Source organism: Peromyscus maniculatus, chromosome 7 (assembly GCF_049852395.1).
Source record: "Peromyscus maniculatus bairdii isolate BWxNUB_F1_BW_parent chromosome 7, HU_Pman_BW_mat_3.1, whole genome shotgun sequence".
Lineage (NCBI taxonomy): Eukaryota > Metazoa > Chordata > Mammalia > Rodentia > Cricetidae > Peromyscus > Peromyscus maniculatus.
Genome location: NC_134858.1, coordinates 62030841 through 62047420, shown reverse-complemented (window position 1 = coordinate 62047420; position 16580 = coordinate 62030841). Strand labels below are relative to the sequence as shown.

General features: G+C 53.0%; 1 protein-coding gene across 26 annotated transcripts in view; it reads right to left on the bottom strand.

Moving 5' to 3' along the window:
- The window catches only part of Megf11 (multiple EGF like domains 11), a 337954-nt gene that overhangs the window by 71675 nt on the left and 249699 nt on the right, over window positions 1–16580 (bottom strand). For all 26 annotated transcript variants that reach the window (XM_076576504.1, XM_076576500.1, XM_076576505.1 and 23 more), the window contains 2 exons: window positions 4607–4853; window positions 2907–3027 (listed from right to left, as the gene is read on the bottom strand). In XM_076576504.1, coding sequence (XP_076432619.1) covers window positions 2907–3027; window positions 4607–4853 — 368 coding nt within the window. The remainder of the gene's footprint in view (window positions 1–2906; window positions 3028–4606; window positions 4854–16580) is intronic.

Here is a 16580-nt window from a genome sequence, read left to right as displayed (position 1 = left end):
AGCCTCTACATCAGACTGGGAATTCCCCAGGGGCCGATTGCCACCCTTCCTGCCCTCTGCCTGTCCCCAGGGTCCACTGTCATCAAGCTACCTGCAATCATTCTCTTTCCTCTGCAAGCAAACACCGGGAAAATAGCTCCCAGGTTCTTTGTATGGGCTCTCCACACCGGACTCATTACAGCCAGGCGAGGGAAGGGGCCTGTGGCATTCTTGGGGGCTGGTGGCCTGGAGGGCCAGATGGGCCTGAGCTCCCAGAAGCTTCTCTGTACTCAGTGTCCCAGCAGAGTGGTGGCAGTGAGCAACCATTCCATCAGTCTCAGAGTGGGAAAAGGGATGGCTGGAGCCCCATGGGGGCCAATGGCAAGTCAGGCAGTGGGAGACAAGGACAGGTGACCCTTCCCTTGCATCAACCTTTCCTTAGCCCCAACTCTCCTTGGAGGAGCCTCAGGCCTGAGCTGAAGCTTCCTTTTGTGACTCTGCATGCACCAGGGTATTAATAATTCATGCAAATCTGCAAGTTCAATGCTATGTCAAAAATAGAAATTCGATTGTCTATCATAAAATTTAAAACAAAGTCCTCAGCACCAAAGCTTTCTATAGACAGGGTTTCTGGTCACCTGGAAAAGGTGTGTGAGGAAAAGAGCCACCACTCTGTGCTGGCTTTCTCCTTCTCCTGTCCCTGAAGACCAGCAGCCCACAGCAGCATTCAGAAGAGGCCTCTCCAGGTTCAGGGCTCCCTCCCTGGCTGAGGGGCTTCCTTGAGCCCTGCCCGTGGGCACCGGACACCTGGAAGCTGTCTGGTGATAGAGGCCTTCCCCAAAAGCAGGTTAGGGCGGGAGAAGGGGACAGGTGAAAGGGGTGATGTCATCCCCTCTGTCCTTTCAGAAGAGTGGGGAGAGGGGAGGAGAGAAGAGGGACAAAGGGAGAGAGGGGGGGAAATGATAGAGAGGAAAGAGACACACAGAAAGACAGAGAGCAGGGAAGAGAGAGGAAGGAGAGAGAGAGAGAGAGAGAAGCAGAGGTGGGGAGAGGGGGAGAGAGGGAGGGGGCAGGGAAGGAGAAGGGGAGGGGGAGGGAAGGAGGGAGAGGAGAGGGGGAGGAGGAGGAGGAGGAGGAGGAGAGAGAGAGAGAGAGAGAGAGAGAGAGAGAGAGAGAGAGAGAGAGAGAGAGAGAGAGAGAGAGCGAGAGCACCTAGGTTGGTGCTTCTGGAGTTGAGACCCAGGCTCTAACTCCACCTCACTCCTAACCAACACTGTGGCCTAAGGCAGGCCACTAACCTTCCCTGCTCTCTCTCTCTTATCCAAGAAAGGACTTTTATGGTCAGACCACGGTGTTCAAGACTCTTCAGGCTGTGACTGGTGCTGTTTTTGTGACCTGTTTCCTAGAACGTCCATACTGAGTAAACTCGGATGGAGTGGTGGTGGGGGAAGGGGGGCCTGAATCCCAGTGATGAGGCTCTCTTCCCCACCCACCGCAAGGCGCTAAGGGCTCTGTGGAACACAGCAGGAAGTCCTTCACTCTTGATCAATGCTCTCCAAGTGCAGCTGTGTGTGCACACTGCCCTCCTCAGAGTCACCTGGGGAGCTCATTAAAGATGGGTTCCCAGAGGCTCAAGCGTGACCCCTGTCCTTTGCTGACTCTAGTATGTAGCCACACTGGAATCCTAAGGTCCCTCCCTGTCTAGAAGCATCCTTGGGCCTGCAGATGTCCTTCCTGGCTGCCCTGGGGAGCCTGGTGTCCAAAGCCTCCTGATATATCTTGCTTTACTCAGCAGGACTGTCCTCAGGCCCTGGGGAGGCAACTGAGCCTCTCCCGAAGTGGGGCGTATTACAGGGGATACAGTGTGGAAGGGCAGCCTCTGAGGCTGGCAGCCTTTCAGGGGCTTGGGACCACAGGGAGGCGCTGACGGGGAGCCTGGCAGCTGATAGGAGGCTATGGCTAGCCTGTGACATCCAGGGCTATAAATCAAGCAGGTATAAAAGGCGTTGGCATTTGCCAAGCACCTTGGATATGCAGTCATGCCTGAGGATTTTACCTACCATGACAGCCAACCCGAGCAAGGCTCACTGAAGGGAAATCACATGTATACATGGGGAAGCTGTGGCTGGAGGCAGGGAGGTTTGTCAGAGGCAGCATCGGACACGTCACCTGAACATAGGCCTCCCCAGGTGACACTCGATCTCTGCCTGCTTCCCGTAGTGAGGCCTCCCAGACTGGAGGCCTGTGCTGGTAGAGGCTGCATCAGAAGTACCCTTGGGAATATAACAGATTCTGGGGGCCACAGAGTCAGCATGAATATGTGAGCTAGGGTAAGGTTTCACAAGGCCAGATGAACCACACATACCCTGCTCTGGCTCTTTCCCAACTCCTTTGCCACACCTGAAGCTCCTTTGGGTACCCAGACCCAATTCAGAGTCGATTTTTTTTTTTTTTAATTAAAACATTTTTCTCAGACAGGGTCTCATGCAGCCCAGGCTGGCCTTGAACTTGCTATGTAGCTGAAGATGACCTTGAGCTTCTGATCCTCCTGCCTCTACCTTCCAAGTGCAGGAATTAGAGGTCTGTGCTACCAGGCCCAGTTTTATGTGGTAGGGATTGAACCCAGGGATCATGCATCTTAGGCAAGCATTCTACCAACTGAGCTACATGCCTAGACCTAGCCAGAGCCCATCATATGAGGAAAATCCAACTCTTTTGCCTGTGAGAGACCACTGAGTCAGAGAGGCTAAGTAACTTGCCTTAGGCCACACAGACCCTAGACCAGGGACCCTTCACTGCTAGTGAGTGTCTCACGATGGCTCATGACTATAGACAGGGATGAAGAGAAGAACTTAGCCTTTCATGGTCTTGTGATGGATGCCAAGACCTCTTTTGGTGCCCACCTGCATCTTGAGGGTTCCACCTACCGTCCAGCCTGGAGGGCAGGCACACTCGCCGGTGATGTGGTGGCAGGTGCCCCCATTTTGGCAGGGGCACCGTAGTTCACAGTGAGCTCCATGGCTCCCAGGGGGGCACAGCTCCTCACAGCTACACAGAGAGAGAGAGAGGTCTCAGATAGCAGCATTTCCAAGAGCGCCCGAGGGCTCCCTAGTGAGCCTTGCCTACAAGAACGGTTAATCTCAGCCCCGACCCCCACCTGGCACCTGACTCCTCCTCCACCACAGGTGGTGGATGGTGTCAGCCATCAGCCCACTACAGAATCAAGGGCCTGAAACCCTGCACCTGAAGAGTGGGTGTTCCGATCCCCGCCAGTAGAGGGAGACAGGTCTCAGCTATACTATATTGAACTGTAGTGTACTGCGGGGGCCAACCCTTGAAAGTTCTGGGGAGGAGGCTGAAGAGACCTTCCCTACGAAGGCAGTTAGTTTACTTAGGCCTTGAAGATGAGGCTATTTTCACTGAGAGAGTGGAAGGGCATGCCAGGTGGATGAGAGAGCAAGGGCAAAGGGGCTAAGAAGTGGCCTTGGATTTCGCCTTCAAAAACCTGCCGCCACCACCCCCTCCCTGCGCGCCTCTTTTTAAAGATTTCTTCCTTTATGTATTCTGTGTGTACAAGTGCTCTCTTTGCATGTATGCTTATATGCTAGAAGAGGGCATCAGATCCCATTATACATGGTTGTGAGCTGCCATGTAGTTGCTGGGAATTGAACTCAGGACTTCTGGAAAAAGCAGCTAGCACTCTTAACCACTGAGTTATTTCTCCAGCCCCTCAAAACCTGCCTATTTTCAAAGCGGGGAGCCAGAAATTCCAAGACATGTCCATTCCAGACTCTGAAAAGCTCCCAGCTGCCATGGGTGGGTGGGGGGCCAGCCACTGGGGGAGCATGGGAAAGGTCTGCATCATTGCCTTGGATCTCATTCTGATGGCCATGACTTCAAGCTCAAAGGCCCTGGGAGCCCAGACACACTGGGACAGGAAATGCTCTCAATCCAGGATGTCTTATGGTCAGCATCCTTGGCCAATGCCTAAGGATCCTAGAATGACTCTAGAGCCTTCAGCAGGGCTGGAAGAACACCAGTCTTGTCTGTGAGAGTGCCGACTAAGTTGTCTTGGGGATCGCCTGTCAGTGTGGCTTCCCCAGGGCACAGAAGCGAGGGGACCAATCAGCACGTGATGTATCAGTTGTGATGTATCAGTTGGGCTCTTACCAGCCCGTTGCCTCAGATGTATCAATTAGGATGGGGCAAGCAGAGGCATCCTGCAGAGGTCAACTGAGAAGGACAAGCTCACTTCTGCGTCCCCTAACTAGGACCGGCCCTCCGACATGTGACTCACGGCATGGATGTGAGACTTGCGTAGGTGAGGCCTGGATACTGTTAGACACTGTTGCACTTGGGGGTTCAGAGGGCAGATGTCACACCAGGACTTTCTGTTCTCATCTTCCTGCTCACTAGGGTGCTAAGAAATTGCCAAAGAGCTTGAAAGACCTGGTGAGGGCTCCTAGGCCCCAGCACTGTCCTGCTCCAAGGCAGGGCCATCCCGGCCACGCCTTCCTCTCCCAGCCCGGCTTCATCTCTTCTGGCTCCGCCCCATCCCTTTTTTCCCCGCCCCTGCAGTCCTGACCTCTCCCAGGCCCCACCCCCAGGCCACGCCCTCCCTACTCACTACACGCCGGTGTAGCCCGGTGCGCAGAGGCACTCTCCGGTGCGCGGGTCGCAGCTGGCGCCGTGGTGGCACTGGCAAGGCAGCTGGCAGCCCTTGCCGTGGGTACCGGGCGCGCAGAGTTCTTCGCAGCGCCAGCCCCGGAAGCCCGGGGCGCACACGCAGGCGCCGGTGATAGGGTTGCAGAGGGCGCCGTTCTGACACTGACACCGGTTGCTGCAGTGGGGACCCCAGTGCTCGCTGTCACAGCCTGCAAGAGAGGACACGCAGGGTCAGGGCTTCCTTAGATCCTAGGTCCACGCGGCCTTACCATCTCCACGGTCCCTGGAGAAGAGTCTGCAGGGGGGTGTCTGGAAGGAATCCCTGGCACCTGGAGACGCCCATCAGCCGCCAAGTGTTCTGGGGAGCTGACGAAGGCACAACCTCCAAGGCCTCCCAGCCCCGCAGCTCACTCTCAGTGGATGCCACTGCCCTGCCCCCAGTGCAAACGTGGTCACAGCTTTCCGCCTCCCTGTCTCTGGGAAGCCCTCCTTGGTTGGTTTGTCTCTAGTCCTCCCAGCTGGACCTTTCCTCAGGGCTCCTGCCTGCCACCTCTGTGACCCCCGTTCCTCTCAGTGCCAGCTGGGCCCAGCAGCACGGCTGTCTGTGCATCATCTTTTCCCTTGCTCCACTCAGTCTTATCTCTCACTCATTTACTCAGGCACGTTCCCCCTGACTCACCGCACCCACCCCTGGCTCCACCTCTCTGCTCTCCCTTCCTTCTTCCTCCCTTCCAGGAATCCCTCCAGGTCCCTAGATGCTTCTTCAGGTCCATTTCCTCACTGCCCAAGCTCCTTCAGAAAGAGCAGGGGGGAAAAAATGTATCCCTGGGAGGTAACAGACAGCCTTGGAGATCTTTCCCTGTAATTAAATGTTTTCAAGACGGATGGCTCTCCGGAAACCCGCATTCTAAGCCATGGAAAGGGATAGAGTGGCCCAGAACCGCAGGAAGGTTACCCAACCTGTTGTCACCTCCTACTTTGACCTCTCCCTTGGTGCATTCAGGACACAACAAAAATAAGATGTCTCCCAAACACTGGGATTTTTTTTCAGCAGGAGTGGAGTTTAGGTACCGACAGGCACAAACACTGTTTGAGAATATCGAAGGCAAGAAAGATCGCTTCCAGTTAAGACAGTCAGGTGAGGGTTCCTCATTGCAAGTGGGCAGTGAAAGATGGCTCACCTGTCTGCCTGCCAGAGGACCATCTGTCTTGCTTTCAGCACCAAAAGACCCCTGTTTCAAAGAGCACCTCAGCCCTGGGCAGGCTGGAACAGAGAGTACCTCTGCTGCCTGTGGGCACAGATGGCCAACTGACCTTTGCATGCCAGCTTTCTAGGATTTTGATACTCAGAGGAAAGGGGGGGGGAGTGAGTGGCATAGGAAAGGTGTCCTTGGGGTAGGCCACCGTGAGCAGAGACACAGTGGCACTCTGGTGATGAGCAGGCACGAGAAGACAGGGTTTGGCGTAGTCTGTGAATATGCTGGGGCTCCACCAGCATCACCGGTTTTACCCAAGTCTTTCCCGATAGCTGATTGGGTCAGTGTATCTGGAAGCCAGCATCCATCCTGCAGTAGACAGGACCATGGATTCTCTGATGCCCACCACTGCGGGGCATTTACCCACCAACCCCACTGTTCCCCAGAGTTTTCTTGAGTTCCAGCAGCAGGAAATATTAGATAGAAGGATTTAGATTGTGGAGATAAACAGATAGAAAATCAAGGATAGCCTCGAGAGGGCCTGGAACCTACTCCAACGGCCCGACTGTCTCTGCCCCAGGGTATTTATAGAGAGGCCAAGGGGTGGAGCAAAAACCTCCCCCCAGCACAGCCAAGTGCAGACCACCTCAGACACCTGCACTCAGGCCCAGGGTCCAATCATCCTCTCTATGCGGATCTGCTGGGTAAAGACACGAGGAACCAGAGAACGGGCTCCCACACACCACCTCATCTTGGCTCACTCCTTCATCTGTGCCCTGCATATTGATAAGTACAGACTGGGGCTGCCAAACTATCAGTGGGCATCACCTTCTGTTTCCCAGTCCCCTCAGAGTGACAGCCTCCACTCGCACTGACAGTGGCTCACAGGACAGAGGCAACAGTGGAGCGTCCCCCGCCCACACTTTCCAGGAGACCTTTCCAGGGCGTGGAAGGACTGACAAACCTGTGTGTGTGTGTGTGTGTGTGTGTGAATGCACACACACTCCCATCTCTCCTTCCCATTTTTGAATATGTATATATTCATGTTTGCAAGTGTGTGGGCATGTCTGCATGTGTGCATGCTGTGCATGTATATACTCAAGGAGGGCCAAGGTTATGACGGGAGCCTTTCTCGATCCCTCTCCCCCTTATTCAATGAGGGAGGGTCTATCGGTCAAACCCAGAGCCTATGGATCTGGCTAGTCTCACTGGCCAGCTTGTTCTAGGATTCCCCGTCTCTACCTTCTGAAGCTGGAAGGACAAGCCGCCTCCACACCCACCAGACATTTACATTTACATAAGTTCTGAGGATTTAGACAAGCGCTTAACAGTGAGCCGTTCCCCACTCCCCCTCTGTCTTTATTGCCAAGCACGTGTAGTTAGCATTCAATGTGTATGTGCTATGATTCCATTATAATGATAGTCATATTTAACTTTCCCCATGTGCCAGGCGCCATCCTGGAAGGCATGAGCAGTATTTAATCCTCACAGGCTTCACTTTCTTCCCTACTTTATAGACAGGAAGACAGAAGGTCACGGAAGTTACATGATCGTTCAGGTTCTCACAGGGCAGCCGAGGTCCCCTGATTCCAGGTCATTGCTCAGGTACCTGGGACACTTCCGGGAAGTAGTCCGAGATGGGAAGCTTGGAAGCGGTCCTGAGAACAGTAGCTGCAAAGCTCAGGTGACTGATACCACAGAGGCTGGCTGCTTCCTCTCCACCTGCCACTGTGAGCAGCTTCAGGATCTAGACAAGCCACTCCCCCAGGACCTTTCGGGCCACAGTCGCTGGGCATGAAACTGTGTCAGTCCAAAGCTAGTCGAGTCCTTCATGTTCTGCTGAGCATCCCGGGACATTTGCTTTCCAGGTACTTATCCATACCTCCATGATTTTTTTCTTTTCTATTTTGAGAGAGGATATCACTATGCACCTCAAGTCAGCCTCCAACTCAAACTCTTCCCTCAGCCCCCAGAGTGCTAGGATTGTGGGCGTGAGCTGCCATGCTTGGCGGTGGCCTCCATTCTTTCTGGAATAGCCCAAACCCAGTAGGTGACAAAGCCGTGCCCTGGACAGGGAGGCAGAACGTGGTCACAGGGTCTTGTAGCTGTCCTTAGCCTCTTCCACCCCTCACTTGTCAACTCAACATCTCCCAAGTACCTAGGAGTGCTGCGTTGTCGAATGCTGTGCTCCAAGCATAACAGACATTACCATCCTCATCAAGCAGCTATGACCACTTGCAAGGGACCATCAAGATCAGGGGGCCTGATGATGCCCCCTCACAGAGGAGGGGGTGGCTTCCAGTTTCTCCTTCCTATACCTCCCCCTGAGCTGCATGTACTTGTGCCCCAGATGCTTGGGGTCTTGAGGGGTGCTGGAGTGTACAGGGGTGGGAGGTTAACTGAAGGGGAGACTCTATCTATGCAGCTTTGAGAAGCTGTCATCCATCCAAGCTAGGGTGAGACTTTACAGTGATGTGGCGGCTTTGACCCCCTAACTCCTGTTAGTGACCCCCTCACTCACGTTCTTGAGTAAGCCTATTAAACTCCTGGTTTTGTCAAGTCGGACTTTGGTGAAATGGTTACTTTGGTCCACTTGTGGAATGTGTTCCTTTGATGCCCTATCTCAAGGAAGTAGACATTTGTTCATTTTTGGCCAGGAAACTTCATACAACATGCTAGGAGGTAAGCTGACCTCTCTCGAGATAGATGGTTCATCAGGGGGTGGGGTGGAGGCAGAATTCAGCACTTGGGGATGCTGCTAGAATAAAGGTGGCTTAGGACATTGTTGAAGTCACGAGAACACAACTCTGGCTCCTCACACTACAAAAGGACGTGTATATGAACTTGCCTATATTTGTGTCTCAGTGTTTATGAAGCCCCTAAAAGCACAAGGCAAGGCTAGGGAGATGGCTCAGTGAGAACTTGCCATGAAAGCAAGAGAACCCGAGTTCAAATCCCCAGCACCCACAAAATAGCCCAGCAAGCAATGCCACTTTTGTGGGGCAGAGACTGACAGATCCCAAGAGCTTACTGGCCATCAGCTTGGCTTCAGATTCAGTGAGAAACTGTCTCAAGACTAAGGTGGAGCCAAGTGGGATGGCTCATCAGCCAAAGGTGCCTGATGGCAAGGCCCCCAGGACACACATGCTGGAAGGAGAGAACAGATTCCGGAAAGTTGTCCTCTGATTACCACCCCTCTGCCACACACACACACACACACACACACACACACACACACACACACACACACAGGCAAAAAGTGACAAAAGATACACAATGCCCTCTTCTTGCCTCTACACATATGTGCAAAACACACATATGCACAAACACGTGCATGTGCACACACATACACACCCCAACAGCACTATGTCCAGGCAGAAAAGCACGGAAATAAACAGCAAACACAGAGACAAAGAAAGTGCAGCCTCCTGCAGCCGTCAGAGGATGGACAGACATGTCCAACCCCACAGGGGAAAGGTGGGCTAAATCAAACCGTTCTGACCAAGGAAGCAAGGAAGTGTGTCACTCATAGCAGAGAAATTTCTCCTCAGAGTGACTCAGTGGGAAGAAAATGTTAGGGACCACAGTGATCAACTTTAGTTATCTGAAAAATTCACTTAAAAACCCCTCATTCCCCACTGATGATAGGGAAATGAGGCGGAGCCGCGAGAGTCAATTATCTACTCTGCTGAAGGCAAGTAGAGCGATCACCCCGAAATTACAGCGAGGCCTCGCGCTCCCCAGCAGAGCCATACACTCTGTCCGATTTGGCCAGGCCATGTCAAACCCTCACATAGGTACATGGGTGTTTTTTTTTTCCCTTCACCCTGTCACAGACTCTGCTCTCTAATTACATTTGGTTTCTGCTGAATTTTCAGCTTCTCTGGGCAGCTACCCAGGGCTTAAGGAGCACCTAGAGGTACCTGGCCAGCAGCTCAGCCCTCCCTTCAGACTCAAGGATCCAGCCTTCTGGGTTCCTAGGCCCTCACAATGGGGAAGAGTCCCTAGTGACTTCACTGCGGACAGGATTCCCAGTTCGTAGCCACAGTTGACGGGGCTTTTACTATACAACCAGGCTGTGTACCAGAAGGGCGAAGTCGATTTTTCTCCCTTAGGGTCGTGGATGTTATTACTATCCCCATTTTTCAGACAAGGAAGAGAGGTTCAGAGAGGCTAAATAACCTATTCCAGGTCACACAGCCAGGAAGTGACTGAGAGAGTCTGGGCTGCCGACACAGCTAGCCTGGGCTTGACCAGCTAACATTACTAATCCATAGAGAGAACAGCTAAGGCTCTAGCTCAGTTGGCAGCATGCCTTCCTGATCTGCAAGAGGGCATTGCATAAACAGGGTACAGTGGTTCACACCTGCCATTCCCAGCACCTAGGAGGTAGAAGCAGGAGCACCAGAAGGTCAAGGCCATCCTCAGCTACACAGTGAGTTTGAAGCCAGCCTGGGGTACATGAGACACTGTCTCAAAAAAGAAAAAAAATCCACATGATGAAGAGGAGAGGGCCAGTTCCCACCTGTGCCTTGTTTGGAGTTTGGTTTATGTATAAATAGTGGTCCCAGGTTTTCCACAGACGACCCTACTTCCTATCATTTTATTCTCTTCAGTGAATGCATTGACTTATTAATATTCCTCTGTTGTGTTATGTGGCATAAAATTCCATGTTAATCCCTTATGTACACAACCTGATAGCATCCATCACGAGTGCTAACATTAACACTAGCATGTTCAGCTGCCTCCAGAGACACTCGGTAACCAACCAATCGCAGTGACTTCCCACCCTGGCCTTTAGTAAGCCTTAATCTTTCTTCCTGCATTTACCATCTCCAGCCATTCATATGAGTGGAATTATAAGTAGCAGACTTTTGTGTCTGACTTATTTCACTTAACATCTTGTTTTCAAGGTCCGTCCACACTGGCTTTATTCTTTTAGTGGCTGAGTAGTGTTCCGCTGCCTGTGTACACCACATCTTGTTTTTCCATTCACAGAGTGCGCCCACTTTTTGGCTATTGTAAGTAATGTGGAATTACTATTGACATACAAGTTTTTATTTTTTTAATGTCTTTTTTTTTTTCCTTTTGAGACAGGGTTTTTCTATGTAGCTCTGGCTATCCTGGAACTTGTGCTGTAGCCCAGGCTGGCCTTGATCTCAGAGCTCCACCTGTCTCTGCCTCCCGAGTGCTGGGATTAAAGGTGTGTGCCACCATGCCCCTTCTTGTCTTGTCTGGATTTGTTTTGTTGTGTAGTGTTCCAGCACATGGGGCAAGTGCCCCTACCGCTGCTCTATCCCCACCCACCAGTACCTTTTGAGTCCCTGAGGCTCATTTACTAAAGATACAACTAAACACAGTTCCATGCTTTCCTTGACTTCTTCCTCTTCGGAACAACAGTGTGCCTCTCCTCTGCTGCTTTTGGGCTTAGACACCTGCGTCCAGTTTCTTCCATTCACTCTCAAGTTTTGCCGGGTTGGGGCAGGGGAAGCCAGGGTGTGTCCTTACATTCTGATGCTCTTCCCAAAGTCCCACCCAGCTAGGCACAAAAGAGCTGCCTGCAGGCCTAGAGTCCTCTTTCCCCAGTGGCATATATGGTTCCTTTCCCTAGACAGTGGCCCTTAGCCTGGCTGCACCCCGGCGTCAAGGGAAGGCACGAAGAAACTCTCCCACAAAGCCCTCCCCTCCTCACCTTTTCCCTTGAGACAGGGTCTCATGTAGCCCAGGCTAGCCTCAAACCCACCATGAAGCTGAGAATGACCTTGATCTTCTGATCCTCCTGCCTCTATCTGCTGAGTGCTGGAGTTACAGGTGTGTGCCTCCACACCTAGTTTATGTGGTGCCTAGACGGAACCTAGGGCTTCACACAGCCTAAGAATGCTCTCTACTGACTGAACCACACACACACCCAGCCTCTCGCCCACCATTTGGATTTAACTCATGGCCAAAGACAGAGGACCCAACAGAAGTCTGCTTCCTTCTGGTCCTCTCAGGGAAACAGGCAAGAGGATGCTGGGTTGGGGCAGGGGATGAGGGGAGAAGGGTGGTCCCTCCCATTTCACAGCTAGAGTTCTGAGATCCAACAAGGGGCAGTGGCCACCTGTGCGGAGTTTAAGGGGCTGGCTACTCTGGACCCTGAGGGAGGACCATCCTAGCTGATAAATAACAGTCACTTCCCAGGGAGCAAGGCCACATGTCCTTGTCCTAGTCAATATAGCCAGGTTCTCTCAGTGGCTGAACCCCTAGACTCCTTCTAGGCCCAGGGTGCAGTTAGGAGGGAGGGAGGATGGAGGGTGAGTCACAGCTGATGCTGTGCAGACCTGGGCACCCCCAGCCCTCCCTGGGCCCGTCTGGTTTTCACACCTGCAAAATGACAGACTTGGACTGGTACTTCTGTCTGGGCTACATGAGACCCTGTCTCAAGGGGAAAGGTGAGGAGGGGAGGGCTTTGTGGGAGAGTTTCTTCGTGCCTTCCCTTGACGCCGGGGTGCAGCCAGGCTAAGGGCCACTGTCTAGGGAAAGAGTCAGCACCCCTCAAGAAGGCATCTGGAAATGGAGGTGCCTTCCAAAAGCCAGAGGGACCCTCATTCAGGAACTGGAGGAGGTAAGTGCTGGGATTCTTCCAGCCCTAAGTTGTGATGCTAATTACACCACTTGAGAAACAGACCAGAGGGGGCAGGGTGGCTGCTTGGCTCTGAGAGGACTCATTGCTCAACTCCTTCTTCCACTTTTTGGTTGGAACCAAATATTCACAGAGCCAAGTGCAGTAGATGAAAACTCCAGACACTGTGCCCAATCTTGGCAGACACTGGGAGCACGGGCTTCTACCGATGTACCATTAGCTGCGCTGGCCACTCTCTCTGTGGAATTTAAATACTCTCTCTGGGGCTCCCTTAACCTCCAAACGGACTGGCGCTCCCTACAGCCATGTCCAGTGCACACTGTGTGCCTCCATGTCCCTCCATCTCCTGAGGAGACAGGACTCCCCAGTGGCTGCACAGTAAAGAACGAGAGATTGAGACCAGCGGGGCTGCCTCCACCCAGGGCCCTTTCTACCCTAGCGCACCGGCTTTGGGGAGAGGAAAGGCTCATACATCATGCATTCACGCATCAAACAATTCCTGGGCCTGCACGGTGTCCTTGGGGGCTGAGAAGTCCACAGTCAGCTTGAGAAACAGACAAGTAAATGGAAGGCAGTGTTGACCCACAGGAGTAGAGGGGCCGGAGGTTCTGGCTAGTTTTGGGGGGACAGCTAAACCTGCAGTGCACTTGTGGGGGGACTAAGAGGTCCTGGAGCTGGGATAGAGGACAGAGCAGAGCCAGGCAGGTCCACTTCAGCCACCAACATGTCAGGAGACAGTGGTGGCGGGCAATACAGCTTTCCTGGAGCTGACATCCCTCTGGGTGGGTGTCAAGCCTGGATGAGGCCTGGGCTTCCAAATGTCACTGCTGTGGCTACGCACAGGACACCCTGCACAAGGCTGGGGCAGGGAGCTCACTGCTAGTGCAAGCAGCTGCTCTGGAACGTACTTTCGTGTGTAAGTCCCTGGGCTCCATCTCCAGCACTACAAAATAAAAAGTAATAATAATAATAATAATAATAATAATAATAATAATAAAAGCGATTGAGAGGCTGGGGAGACGGCTCTGTGGGTAAAGTGCTTGCTGCTCACCCAAGTTCATGAGGACCCAAGTTCAAATCCCCAGCACCCATCTAAGAGGCTGGGCATGGTAGTGCATGCCTTTAACCCCAGAGCTGGAGGGGCAGAGACGAGCAAATCCCAGGGGCTCACTGGCCAGCCAGGCTAGCCAAAACAGACAGCCCCAGGATCAGTGAGAGACGCCGGCTCAAAAAAATCAGGTGGAGGGTGGGTGAGATGGCTCAGCAGGTGAGGGAGGACACGTGCTGTCAAGTCTGATGGCCTGAGCTCCATCCCTGGGAGCCACACGGTGGAAGGAGAGAACCGACTCCAGCAAGTCGTCCTCTGAGCAGGCACATGCCGTGGCATGCACACACATGTGCACGCACACACAATAATTAAAATACATTTTCAAAATGAAAACAAGATGTGATGACGGGAGATGGAGGAAGACACTTGACGCTGACCTCCAGCCTCCACACACACCTGCCCATGCTGGCAAGCACCTATGTGCTCCCACACACCAAACAGCAAAAGGCTGGAATGCACACGGTCCCCAGTGCCTATCTCTGTATGTGACTGTGTGGCAGGGGGTGGCCACATCCTGAGACATCCTCAGCCACTAATTACTTTGTTCACTGTCTGTTAATGTCCGAGGTCATCAGCAGGTGAGGTGCTGACTGTCAGGGGGGTGTGACGCTTTACAAGCCTGGTTGGGAGACAGGGTGAGGGGTGAAAGTCAGACTCATCAACTGTATCGACGTAATCGGGGACTTCGCTTCTTTATCAGGGACTGTTCTGGATGTCGGAATGTCACAGTGCCACAGGGCTTGGATGGCAAAGAAACCAAGTCCTTGTAGATGCAATCTCTGGCAGACACCACAGTCCTCAGGAAGCTAGGCAGCGTGTGGGTAGCGCTCACACCCACACACTACTTCAGAGGCCCTCATGGTCTCTGGCTTGTCTCCCAAGGAGGGCCTTTGGAAGCATGGGGCCAGGACACTGGAGGACCTAAGTCCTGGCTCTCTCTCTCCCTCTGTTTGTGATCCTCAGGGAAGGGCTCTGACAGGTTAGAGGCTGAGGGATCCATGACTGTGGAGGCCTGGATAGTAGCTGTGCCCCCCTGGAGGTTCAAACGGCTGCTGTAGCTCCTACCATGGCCCTATTCTATAGTACCAACCAGACCCTGCCTGTGGGTGGCGGCTACCCTGTGGTGACCCCAGCACTCTGCTTTAACCCATTTCTGCCTCTCCACAGCAATGGCATCCACAGGAAGAGGGGCAGGCTGTGGGCTGCCTCCCTCCTCGGGACCTAAGGCTGTGGGCTAGCCCTCAGGGCCCGAGGCTGCAGGCTGTCCCTCAAGGCCCCAGGCTGTGGGTTGTCAGTCTCAACCTCAGCTCTGCTGGGAGCCCCCTCACCCCCAGCTCTAATGAGAAGAGCTCTACCTGCCTGATCTGCCACCTCACACTGCCTTTGAAGCTACGGGGGCCCACTGCTGATTCATCTTCCCAATTTGCCTGGAGAGCCTCAGAGATCACGCCGTGCACAAAGGGATTTCCTCTTTGGAAGAGCCTTCAAAGGAGCCGCAGACCCCTTGCCCTTCCCAGCCCACGCTGCCTTTCATGGTTCCAGGAGGCAAACTCAGGCTAGGACACGGACACAGACACAGACATAGACAGACAGACAGGCAGGCAGGCAGACACACACACACACACACACACACACACACACACACACACACACACACACACACACACGAGAACTTGGTGATAGTCTCTGGTGTGAGCCCCCACTGTGATGCATGATCCACAAGAAACAGGGCAAGGACATGGGCTGTCATTGACAGCCAAACACGTATCCCATAGGGACTGAACCCTAGGGCGCTGCCACCATCTCTACCACCTTCTTCTCACAGAGGATCCCTGAGTGACATCCATGAGGCTCTGTCATGGGCTCTGGTCCTTCCAGGCCTGGGTCCCTCATAGCAAGTAACAAGATCAACCCAAGTAAATGTATGTCACACTGGGCCCACAGTCTAAAGGTGTGGGCCTGGGTGGGCCAGGCATGGTGGGGTTTCCGTATACCCAGTTCCAAGGCCCCAGAACTGTCGTGTGCTATTGGCCTTGACACAGCGATAAAGGATGAGCCTGTGTGCTGAACCAGTTTCTGCCTTTAAAGGCCTATGCTTAGTGTCTGAGAGTTCTTCCACAGGTCTTACTGAGGGATTTTCTGCTGTGGTGTGAGGAAGTTCTACCCTACTGTCTCTGAGCAGTCACCCAGGGCCCTGGCCTGCAGTGGGTGCTCATAGAGAGGCAGTTAGGGTGGATGAAGGTCTCTGTCTTCAGGGACATGCCTTTCTGCTACTGTAGACCCAAATCCACAAAGAACAGGCTAGAAACAGCAAAGCGAAGTCAATGGGAGCATGGTGTCAACTCTCAAAACAGACATGTGTACGCTGCTCACAGGTGCTACCAAACTGCATGTATCAACGAAATTTTCAAATGAATACAACCAGCGGACACTTGCCTCACTTCATACAGCCATGTGTGCAGCTTAAACTGCAGCTGGAACCTTCTCTATGGAATAGCAAGGCTTATTTAGTGAGTACTTACATTTTAAAAAACTTTGTGTGTGTGTGTGTGTGTGTGTGTGTGTGTGTGTGTGTGTGTGAGAGAGAGAGAGAGAGAGAGAGAGAGAGAGAGAGAGAGAGAGAGAGAGAGAGAGAGAGAGGGGAGGAGGATTGTGTGTGGTGTGTGTGATGGGCATGGGGTGTATGAAGGTTCGAGAACCACTCTGGGAGCTTGCTCTCCTTCCCCCATGGGACCCAAGGACTAGGCTCAGGTTCTCAAGTTCATGCTGCAATTGATTTGATCTGCTGAGCTACTTCCCTGGCCCATCTAGCAAGTACTTCTGACTTCCTCCCGTGCTTATAGATTTCTAAGCAGAGAAAGGTGTTCCCATTGCTCAGATGGATAGACTGAGCTATGGATCCAGCCAGAGAGAGTAGAAGCCAGGTCCTCAGACTCAGAGTCTTCCATCACTTCCCAAGCATCCCTTCTAGGTGGAGTTGATTGACATTGGTCACCTCCCAGTGAGAACC